The 12,045-nt window shown below is 30.1% G+C and overlaps 2 protein-coding genes across 2 annotated transcripts; one reads left to right on the top strand and one right to left on the bottom strand.

Moving 5' to 3' along the window:
- The first annotated feature begins 627 nt into the window (after window positions 1-627).
- Window positions 628-5,651, top strand: LOC105623829 (solute carrier family 28 member 3). Its single transcript, XM_012205204.1, has 12 exons — window positions 628-657; window positions 916-972; window positions 1,835-2,000; window positions 2,099-2,270; window positions 2,344-2,509; window positions 3,260-3,454; window positions 3,647-3,808; window positions 4,330-4,423; window positions 4,506-4,665; window positions 4,746-4,914; window positions 5,000-5,339; window positions 5,563-5,651. Exons 1-12 carry the CDS (start codon window positions 628-630, stop codon window positions 5,649-5,651), a joined length of 1,800 nt encoding a protein of 599 aa, XP_012060594.1.
- A 1,132-nt stretch (window positions 5,652-6,783) lies between these two features.
- LOC105623830 (ceramide-1-phosphate transfer protein) lies at window positions 6,784-8,077 on the bottom strand. Its single transcript, XM_012205205.1, has 4 exons — window positions 7,950-8,077; window positions 7,243-7,451; window positions 6,991-7,166; window positions 6,784-6,906 (listed from the first exon to the last, which is right to left on the bottom strand). Exons 1-4 carry the CDS (start codon window positions 8,075-8,077, stop codon window positions 6,784-6,786), a joined length of 636 nt encoding a protein of 211 aa, XP_012060595.1.
- Between the last annotated feature and the right edge of the window lie 3,968 nt (window positions 8,078-12,045).

Below are 12,045 nucleotides of genomic sequence, written 5' to 3' on the forward strand. Positions count from 1 at the left end.
ACGTAACGAAACGTAAACGAAACTAATAACTACTACTTATTACGTTATAGTATATATATATATATATATATATATATATATATATTATTATATATATATATATATATATATATATATATATATATATATACATGTGTATGTATATATATATATATATATATTGCCTATCATCGATTTTTTTGTTAAGTCATACAATTAAGTATTTATCGCGAAACCAATGTGTAGATAATCTTATAAGTTGACACTGAAGTTGTGATAAATCAATAACAAAAGTTATCAGCTTTTATCAGCTTTTCAAATTAGAAAAGCAATTTAATGAAGATCATTTTGAGAAAATTTCAAACTATTAATCAAACTATATTACTTTGTGACTTTGATACATAAAAGGTGTAGAAGTATAATACCGATTATTTATCCAAATTGCGATCAAAGTTTTATTATGAAGCATTCTGTTATCAACGTTATCTACTTGTATGATTTTAATGTATGAGATTATAAAGTGTATGAGAATTATTATTTCCTTGCACGTTGAACAACGCATTCTTCCGTTTTGCGTTAGTATAGCGGAAAGAGTGTCGTAAAGAAGATATACGTCTTTTTAATAAAGTGTATAAAAGGCAATGTGACATGTCTGGACAGGTGAACCAGGCATTCGAAGTAATTTTTACTATTTTTACTATTAATAAGTTTTATTAAATAATTCGTAGATCGTAATCAGTGAATTTTTTTTAATAATCAAGAATATATTTTTATTTTACATTATTGTATATTAACCAAAGTTAAAATATATTTAACAGAATATATTTTTTCTTTCGTTTATCTACATTAAATATTTTAAAACATGTTTTTTATGAATTCTCTTCTAACTTTTATATCCGTCCAATGTTATTAAAGTTTATTATTTTTTATTAATAGGAAAATCAATTAGATATGTTAGAAGATGGTCGGAAAAGCGAACCTATTACATATCAGGTAAGTATATTGTTTTCATTTTATCACTGCAAAGGATTTTCATTTGAAATTTTCGATTGTTTATCTACAGTTTCAAGCACATTTCTGCGTAATCAATTAGAGAATAATAGTCATACCATAAATATAGTATATATTAAATCTGTTATATGAACAGAAAATTGGATAATTTGCTGTTAATAAATAATCCCCGACAGTAATTAATAAGTAATTTTCAAGCATACCTACATATAACAAATGACATTTAAACAATGATAAATTTTGGTCATCACATGACTATTTAGATATAGATCAAGTCCACAATATATCACATCCACAAAACATCATTTTCATTGACATCTTAATGATTGCAAAACAGGACTAATAATATGTATGATCCACGCTTTAATAATCCAAGTATCATTTGATTTTTAATTTTACCACGAAATGTTGCTATAATATTATAGGGATATTACAAGATTGAAATATTGTACAAAACATTGTCGAAACGCAAATGTAATGCAATCGTTATTTTATTTATTAATTTTTTCTATACAAAAATAAAGTACATATAATTACATGTCGCACAATAAGTGCATATATAAATCACGTACAAATAATTATAACATCAGAGTTTCGGTACAGATTTTCATTATGTAGGAAACTCGATTAAATTTTACATGCGAGAAACAACTATCGAGTGGTAGTTCTAAAATACCAGAAAAACTATATCGGACTAATTTCAAAAAATTTGAAAATGTCTTAAAATTTATTGGGATCTTTTCTCTCAGTATAGTAACTCCAAATTACTAGCGTTAAAAATTTATATAAAATAACATACTAATAATTCAAAGCAATATTAACATATAGTATATTGTTTTCACAGAATGCAAATTATCACGAAGAAAAAAATCCTTGGGCAATCAACAACAATGCAGTTCATGCTTATCTTTCAAAACATCAAAGAATTTTTAAAACGTTTGGCTTAATAATTTTGAATCTTCTTTTCATAACATATATAATCTTTGCTAGTATATATTGGGAAAATCAACGTAAGTTAATTTGTCTCCATACAATTTTTAATTTGGACTAATTGATTGATAAAATTTACAAAATTATATAACAATATTTTTTCATTTTTTTTTTTTAGAAAAAAATTGTGATTTTCAATGGTGTGAAGGCTATGGTTTACTACTTATACTTACAGGACTTATTTATCTTGGTTTATTTTATTTTTTGATTGTAAAACGATATCTTAGCAAATACATCTTACAATGCTGCCGGCCAGCAACAAATTCCTTGGAATGTTTGCAAAACACCAAGTAAAATATTAATTCTTATCCGAATAATAGAAATTATTTATAAACAATTTATGCCAACATTTAAATTTTTCAGATATGGAACGCGCATCACAACGATAATAATTTATTTAGTTATATTTATAGCCATCATTATTTTTCTTGTCATTGATACCGTCGATTCCAGACACAGGCTAATTAGTATTCTTGGCGTTATTATCTTATTAGGATTAGGTTGGGTGTTCTCTAAATATCCGGGACAGGCAAGTAAATTTTAAAGTTATAAATCTCTAATTCCGATCATATCTATCATTCTTAAATTGATAAGAAACGGATTTTTTTTTTCTATTGCTTAAAGAAAATCTACGAGAGAATAATTGATTCATGGACTTTACATTTTATTATATTTTAGTAATAATTATTTCCATCTGTTACATCGACTTAAACGCGTTCCAATTATTATGACATATACATGAGTGTTGTCGGAGAAAATTACTAGAGGCAAGTGGATAGACGCGTCGCCAATTCCGCTGGAATTAACCCACTTCATTAAATCGTCTAATGTACTTAAGGCACGCGGATCTCTTGTATATTTTTTTTATGCAACATATAATTCAAGATATTCTATTCTCCAGAAAAAAAAAAGAAAAATTCAAATATTAAGTATAAATTATAACAAAACAAGTTAACACTACTACTAAAAATAAATTAATAGATAATATTACAAAATTATCACATACATTTCGATCCGTAAAAGGACTCAAATTTAAGATCAAAACGTACGCAATAACTTTGTAACAAATTATTAATATATTTGCATAACAAAATCACTGCGCGAGCTTGTTGGCATTTTTATAATATTTGTTTATAATATTTCTAATTTTTTATTTTGTTCTATTAAGTATAAATTTAGAATGACTTAATCCTTTTAATAAAACGTAAAATGATTCAGCTGTGTACAGTTCTTCTCATTATTTTTTTCTAATTATTTTAACAATCTTAAATATATACAGGTCAATTGGAAACCTGTCATTTGGGGAATGATTTTACAATTTATACTTGGACTTATTATTCTTCGATGGCCTGTTGGTCGTAGTATTTTTCAATGTGTGTCTGCCAAAGTGGCCACTTTCTTGAATTACGCTAAATCTGGCTCCAAGTTTGTATTCTCAGAAGACATTGTTAACAAAGGAGTCTTTGCTTTTACGGTTAGTTGATCTACTAATGTATTTAGAAAACAATTAATTTTGTAAAACAATTAATTTTATCATTGGGAGAAATTTTTACATTGCTTCGTTTATCAGTAAAATTATTTTCTTTTAATTTATAATTTTGTATCATAAATTAGTACTAACTATTCTCTATCTATTTCTCTATCTATCTATTTCTCTATCCATTAGGTCGTGCCCGTAATTTTTTTCTTTAATTTCATGGTACAAATTATGTGTTACCTCGGTGCGATGCAATGGATTATTATGAAACTAGGCTGGGTCTTGCAAAGCATAATGAGTACAACGCTATGTGAGTCATTCGTTGCTGTTGCTAATCCTTTCATTGGAATGGTAATATTATTACAATGTTTAAATAATTAAAACAATAACACTAGTTTACAAAAAATATTTTTTAAATTATTTTAAAGATAAGGTGCTTGTTATGGATTTTTAGATGTTGAAAACAAAAACTCACTCGCATATCAGATTTCCAAAACAATTGAAATTATTTGAAATTTTCTTATAAAAATAAGATATTTAAATTAAAAACATTTATTTTAAAGATGAACAATATATTCACTTCTAATCGGAATTAAAAAAAAATATTAACCTTTTTTAAAAAAAAATTTCAAATAATGTAAAAAGTAATTTTTTCATATTAAACTTTATTTTGAAATGTGATGTGAGAATGAAATTTGGCTTATGGCACTATCTTCAGTAGCCAAAAATTTATAACAAACATGGATCTTGTCTGAATGAAAATAATTTTAACTGTAAAACTAATGTAATTTTAACTGTATAAATGTAATTCGTTTATATTCTCGTAAAATATTTCTAATCTCAATTTAAAGCTGATTTATTTTGTCTTTTAGTCCGAATCTCCTCTTCTAATTAAACCGTATCTCAATCAATTGACTTCCTCGGAGTTGCATGCTGTATTAAGTTCGGGATTTTCCACAGTTTCTGGTCTCTATCACATACATTTCACAAGTACATGTCGCTGGCAACATTAAATTTCAATTTCTAATCATATTTGCACTCATTATAGGTACGGTATTAGCTGCTTATATATCATTTGGTGCTAAACCGGCTCATTTAATAACCGCTTCCATAATGTCTGCACCAACTTCTTTAGCCTATTCCAAGCTCTTTTATCCAGAAACTGAACAAAGTCTCACAAAATCCGAAAATATCAAGCTTGAAAAATCGTAAGTGCTTCGTAAATCGGAAACTTCTACAAATCATTTATCTTAATAACAATTGTGATAAAAATTTAAATTGTAATTAGATCGGAAAATAGTATTTTGGATGCCGCAACGAATGGTGCATTAGCTGCGATTCCAATCGTTTTGGGTATAATCGCAAATATCGTAGCTTTTGTATCTTTTATCGCATTTTTAAATGGAATACTCTCTTGGTTCGGCAATCTGGTTGGTTATGAACAATTGAGTCTTGAGGTAAAAAAATTTTTCAAAGCTGATCTTCCCAACTTCTAAAAATATATGTTTTTAGGCTTGTAGTTTTAGGATTCTAGTTTTGCAGATTATATTGGCAAAAATTTTTATGCCACTAAGTTGGGTGATGGGCGTTCCTTGGGAACATTGCGAAGACGTAGGAATGCTGATAGGCATGAAGACAATTATCAATGAATTAGTCGCTTATCAAAGGATGGGTGAATTGATAAAACAGGGTCGAATATACGGAAGATCAGAAGCGATAGCCACATACGCGATCTGCGGTTTCGCGAATCCAAGTTCGATTGGCATCCAAGTTGGCATGTTTTCGTCTTTGGTGCCAGAAAAGAAAGAGCAAGTAACGAAAGTCATTGTGCGAGCCTTCGTTACTGGTAGCGCCGCCTGTTTTCTCACAGCTAGTATCGCCGGTAAAGTTGAAATCCCAATTCATCATATATATTTTCTCAAGTTTCAGCAGAAATCCAATTTAACGCTAGCTAATTTAATATATTAATAGTCAATTATTTTTATTTCAAGTATTAAAAACTTTTAATATCTAAAATAAATAATTAATCTGCCAGAATAAAAGTTCTGTAATGATTACATTAAAACATGCATTCATCTTTCACATTTTATTTCATTTTGTTTCAGGTGTATTACTTGACGATATTTCAGTATTATCTGTCCCAAACAATATGACAATGTCAAACGTCACTTCAACATTAACTTCATTAATGTAAAAAGTTACATCAGAATTAAGAAATTATATCACAGATATTATACGTATTGTTGAAATTTCGTATTTTCACATTTTTTATTATTTCTTTGAGAAAAAATGACAGTAAACAACTGTTCTTGTTAAATAGTTATAAGTGTTATAATTATATTGTTAAGTAATGGAGAGAGAGAAAGAGAGAGAGAGAGAGAGAGAGAGAGAGAGAGAGAGAGAAATAATGAAGAAAGACACAAATAAATTTCATTATACCCTTTTTATGAGTAATTTTTAATAACCATCAAAATATAACTTATAAGTAGCGTACTATTCGAAATCACCAATCCTGACTGGAAACGTTTAAATCTAATAAAATTAAATACGATGAAGAAAGCCATCAAAGTTGGATGTTTCAAATAATATATTACATATTCTTATATTAAATTAATTTATTCCAGATATGATTGCAAGCCGATAACATTTGGTTTCAATGCAATCATTCTGAAAACGCTAATAATCCCCTCTAAATTAAATTAGAAAAAAAGGAAGAAAGTAAAAAATTATTACGAAAAATATTACCTCAGCCAGGATTCGAACCTGGGATCTCAACTTTCTGGTGTGTTGAAACCAAATGTTATTGGCTCGCAATCATATCTGGAATAAATTAATATAAGAATATTATATGTTACTTGAAACATCCAACTTTGACCGATCATGGCTTTCTTTATCATATTTGATGTATCACATATACGGTCGTGCTTAAAATTCTCAAAATGTTTTCTAATAAAATTAATAAAATTCCGCGCGCAAATAATATATACTAATTATAAATTAAAATGACAAAGTCACATTACATAATGCGATATACTTATTGTACACTTGTGCCATTATTTGTACGTTATTTTGTATAATTATATTATATAATAATTGTATGTAATAATTATTTATATCAATTATTTATCAAGAAATACAAATTTCCCCCCAAAATAAGCTCCTGCTTATTTATTATATATTAATTAAAAATATTAAACCTATAATATCGCAATAGTATATATGTCGCAATGCAATAATATCACAATGTCTCGAAAATGTGGAATGATCGCATGTATTACTTCAAAAAGCCGAAAATAGATGAACTCGTTTTCATTTTCTACGATCGTTTATGGTAGAGCATGCAACTGATAAATCTCATAAATGCTATCAGTGCGGTTAAACACGTCGGCAGTCACCTCCAACATTTTAGGTAGAACATCTATATTCCGCTGAACATTTTCACCGCAAACCTGAGAAGATAAATGTATGTGAAATAACCTGTTCAATATATCAACTACTTCATAGTTCTAAAATGATTCTGTTAATCCATTTACCTTTTTGAACAAAATCTCCCTACTAGGCATAGTGTACATTGCAACTATTGCAGCTTTCCTGATCATCCATGGATGATGCTTGGCCAAAGTTTTATTGTATGCATCTTGACAACAAGAAGTTGTTTTTTCAACATCTGTGAGATCACCCAGTTGTTGTAAAAATTCCCTAATAAAATCTAAAGGGCCGAAAAACATAAATCAGATGTTAATTTCTACAATATCAAGAAATGTAAATGAAATTTTATAATGTACCTAAGCCTCTATGAAGTCTCAATAAAGTACGTGCGCCATTGACAAAATCAGCTTTCTCTAAAAGTTTGTTTTCTCTTTCATATTCAATCATAGATTTAACAGTCATATAATTCTGAGCATCTTTACTTTTTAATTCAGTCAAGACATCTATCTTTTGTTTCAGATCAGAAGAGACAAAACTGAAGACACTGCCCATCAGCTGAAAAAATCTGTATGTGCATGCAGCATGTTACAAAATACAAATCTTATCATAATCTCAAATATCAATAATCTGATATCACAGATAAGAGATAATATAAATAATTTTCTGAGTTAATGAAGCAAATATAAAATGATAACAGTAAAAAATTTGAATCTGTTAATAATATCAGAGAATTATAACTTTTATATAATGACATATTTATATAATGACAATATATAACATATTATTTATAAATATTTGATTCAAATTTTTATTTATTAAATTTTGGATAAAAATAATATAAGATGACATATAATGTAAATATTTTTAATATAATATTATAAAGAATTATTTAATCTGCTTCTTCGAGCTATTATTTGCCTTCAATTATTTGTTTTACTTTGATATGTTGCAAAGATGTTTTAAGATTGCTCATCAAACGTCAACCGTAATAAATCAGAAGAATAATTTGACATCTGTGTATGATAAGGTTATGTTTTTATGACAAATCAGCAGTCCAACTTACTTATATAGTTCATTGTAGGCCTCCAGATATGCTTTTAGATCAATATCGTCATTTTCCACGAGAGCTTGATCAAAATGATCATGTACCGTTCGCAAATCGAAGAAACTTAACTCTGGCCCCTCCGCCATCGTAGGAATTATTGCATGCAATCAGAATCCGAACTACTTCAAATCCCCTCTTGAAAAAATTTGCAACAAGCGCCGCCTGTCATAGGACTCTGAACGAACTAAATTGATCACGTGATAAGAAGTAGAGATTTCAAATCCATGTGCGTGCTCACGAATATATGCACATATAAATATATCTACCTACATCACGTGCACATACATATACTTAGGAGTCTATTTAGAGGATGTTGAATGCTTATTCTATTTTACTGATCAAATATAACTTACACTGTGTACAAACAAATGATTCACGAGACATCGACAAATCATTATATATTGACAGGATATTAATATAATCATTATTACATCAATATCCTGTTAAACAAAGTTGCAACAGAAATAATTATATATAATTATATATAATTCAGGAAAAATATTAATTTATGTATACAATGATTATACATGGATTGGTATAATGTATAAAAAATGTTTCTGACTGAGTCGTAAGAAATACATATAAATATATTTCTTCCAGTTATACAACTGTTAACATTCAGTGTTCATGGATATCGAAGTAGCAGTAGTTTCCACACGATCGCAAAAGTCAAGTAACGCTAGATGAGATGGATATATCTTAGGATGGGTGACCATTTGAGAGCACCATGAAATTAATTCCTAGATTTATAAAAAACATTTTTTATCTTAATTTTGCCGTGTATATTCTAGAATTTATGATACTAAAATAAATTCGAAAAGATAGAAACTTTCAAAGAATGAAGAGAAAAAGAAAGATGGCGATAGAAGGTAACGTCAATGATAAGAATATAAATATATATAAATCAGTAAGAAATTATCGTAGTGTCTCTCTCACAAAGTTGCTATATCAGATATCTTAAATATAAAATTCTATCATGCAATAATAAAAATAATGTAAAGAAAATGAGCATTACCAGTAGATGAGAAATAAGGTATTTCACTAAGCAACATACGTTCGAACGTAAATGCCGATGTGATACCGTTATTCTCCACGAGAAGCGCTACATTCGAAGAATTATTGTGAAGCACTATATATTCAAATTAAGCAACACTTAATATTATAAACAAAAATATATAATATATATATATATATATATATATATATATTATATTTAAATGTTTCTGAAATATATTCCAATAATCTTTTTTCTATTATGTAAATATCACATTTGATTTTTTCATAAAACATGTGTAAAATGTATGCGCGTAGCTGAAGACTACGTTTCTCAATACATAGCAGAAATTGTGTTTACACATTATTTACTCCCAACCTCTATTTGTCGAACAATCGCCCTATGCATTTACCGATTTGGTTTCAACAAGGGGAAACTCCTGCAAATATCTTGCCACCTCGTCTTCGACTTATTTGAACCGGAATATTTCAGCATTTCTATGCACGAATGAGATAAAAATACGCGCTGACAGAATTAAGCTTAACTTTTCTCTTCTAAATATCTATTCAAAACACAATAAAATCATTATTGTTAATTCTTTCTTTTAATTATAAATTTTGATATAATCTCATAATACTTGTCTTATGAGATAATCATATTATATTACAATATTAAATATGTACAAATTAATCATACGTGTTAAAAGAATACATCAAATAAAAATTGATATTCTTTATTCTCTCTCTTCAGACTTTGTTTCTTCAATTAATTATCTATTTAATTTAATCATTCATTCAATTGTGCGTCTGATAAATTGAATTTCTGACATGACCGGCTCATTCCAAGTATTATTATTATACTACATATTAATGCAGTTCATGGCACAGCGGTGCTTCGAGAGTTGCACAGTCATTGATTGCGTACGTGACAGAGAAACAATAAACAAACAATACTAAAATCTCGCTGACACGTCGGTTCGCATAGATAACTGTCTCCCTGCAGGCGTTAAATAATTCACCGCAACTGGGACTGAGAGTCGCGGAGAGAAGCGGGGTTTGTGGAGGAGCAAAGGAGGCGGGGTTGGTTGAGAAGAGCCGATTAAATATTCAGCTGTCCCTCAACGCAAATAGAGTAAAGTCAAGCGCGACGTCGTGCGCAGAGTGCGCAGAGCTCGTAATCTGAAAACTGTGCGAGATCGAAAGGAAAAAACAGATCTTCGCTTCTGATAACGGATTTACTTATAGCGTTACTTATAGCGTTACAGCGTTACGATGTATCTCTAGTAGATCGCGTTTCCTAAAGTTCTGCCGATGAGGAGAAGATTGCCAAGGAATATTTGCTCACGGAGAAATCGCGATAAATATATTCCGGTCGAACAAACGTGCCATGGATGTTTTTACGACGGCAACACATTTCCGGTCAAGCGATCTCACGGGGACGCCGACTTCAACGACCAATCGCACGACGACGTCGTAGCTGTGGCGCATAAAAATATGTCACTAGGGTGCCGTAATATCTTCGTTGTTGAGACTTATCGACGAGGAAACGCGCCGTACCCTCTCGTGATTCCTGGACATGGCATGCTCAGTGATCGTATCTTCCCTCGGCGGCACTTTCCTTTATCGCTTCTTTGGAAAACACGAAACCAACCGCCGACCGACTAAAAAGAATCGTTCAACGAGGCGTGCATCGCTCATCGTTCTAATTATCTCAGTAACCCAATCTATCTGTCGCGACATGTCTTTGGCTTCCCGCTTCCCTTCGGAACTTCTCAATTCTCTCATCTCGGTCTGCCGCTGGCCTAGGCGGTAACCCTCCTCGATTCTTCTTCACCGTCTTTCGTACGATCATCCTTCTTCGTCTTTCTTCGTCCTGTTCACATTGGACGTCCGGTCGCATCCTTGTCTCTTCTCTTCTCTCTTCTTAGTAGCTAGTTGTCTCCTTCTTTCCATCTCGAAGTCTAACTGCGGAATCGTCGACGACCGCTCATCTAAGTTTAACAATTAACGCTCGAGCGGGGAAAAATAAATTAATTGCATGCAGCCGGTGCGTGAAACATGTCACGAACATTCAATTTAATCGACGGAGATTCCTATCTGATATAGAAGATTTAGGAATGAGCTGGACATGTCAGAAATTTTTTTATTTACTTCGTGGTTAGAATATATTTTTTATGCGTAAATTCTTTATGCGTAAATCGCTAGTTGTCCGTAATTTATCATTAAATTAAGAATACGTATATTGAACAATTGAAATTCTTATTGGCTAATTTTGATTTTTAAGAAAACTATATTAATCCGTAGAAATACATATATTTTATGACGCTAAAAAAAATATATGGGTCATTGGAACTCGCTAAAATGTTTTCTGTTATAGTTTTCAAATTTTTGACTATAAAAAGTTGCAATACTTGAACTTAACATAAATATATTACGATAATTATTTTACTTAAACAGAATAAAATTGTGAAAAATAAGATTGTGTAACATAAAATTATTTCAAATCATTATACTATTTAAAATTATATTATGTAAGAAATTATTCGAAAGTCACCAAATATATTTAGTTATGGGGAAATTAACAAATATATTAACTAAAATATAAATGTAATTGATTGACTTTTAATATTGTACTTTCTACAAGTTATTTAAAAAAGAATGTCAAAATCGCCGTATCTTCGCCTTCAACTTTCTCCCTGTTACGTCGTTACTTTGTCCCGATTATCAGGCATGTCAGAAACGACAAGACGACAAGTAGTGGGAGACGAGAAGGGTGTTTGTCATATGTCGATAGGCGTCAGAATTGACACATTCGCCGAGTACGAAACGGAAGTGGCGTTTGGGGCGACGTACTAGAAAGATTCGAGGGTGCAAGACAGATAAATATTTGAGGAATTTGTTGTCGGATGAAGGCGGCATGAGAGACTCATCGCTTGTTTGGCGGTTCTGTTAAAGGAATTTCGGGCGATTTTCATAGCTTTGCATACAGAAAATGCCAAGAACCGATAAAAATATATATAGATATATAATTTTTATTATTTATATTGTCCTGTGTGTGTGT

The sequence above is a fragment of the Atta cephalotes genome, assembly GCF_000143395.1.
Source record: "Atta cephalotes unplaced genomic scaffold scaffold00065, whole genome shotgun sequence".
In the NCBI taxonomy this organism is placed as follows: Eukaryota; Metazoa; Arthropoda; class Insecta; order Hymenoptera; family Formicidae; genus Atta; species Atta cephalotes.

What these genes read in the sequence shown, in the direction of transcription:
- LOC105623829 (XM_012205204.1), top strand. Translation starts at nt 628, where the DNA reads ATGTCTGGACAGGTGAACCAGGCATTCGAA. An exon ending in CTAATCCTTTCATTGGAATG is followed by an intron (nt 3,809 to 4,329) that starts GTAATATTATTA and finishes TTTGTCTTTTAG; the next exon opens with TCCGAATCTCCTCTTCTAAT. An exon ending in AATATCAAGCTTGAAAAATC is followed by an intron (nt 4,666 to 4,745) that starts GTAAGTGCTTCG and finishes AATTGTAATTAG; the next exon opens with ATCGGAAAATAGTATTTTGG.
- LOC105623830 (XM_012205205.1), bottom strand. Translation starts at nt 8,077, where the DNA reads ATGGCGGAGGGGCCAGAGTTAAGTTTCTTCGATTTGCGAACGGTACAT. An exon ending in GCCTACAATGAACTATATAA is followed by an intron (nt 7,452 to 7,949) that starts GTAAGTTGGACT and finishes ATGCACATACAG; the next exon opens with ATTTTTTCAGCTGATGGGCA. An exon ending in GAGACTTCATAGAGGCTTAG is followed by an intron (nt 7,167 to 7,242) that starts GTACATTATAAA and finishes TCGGCCCTTTAG; the next exon opens with ATTTTATTAGGGAATTTTTA.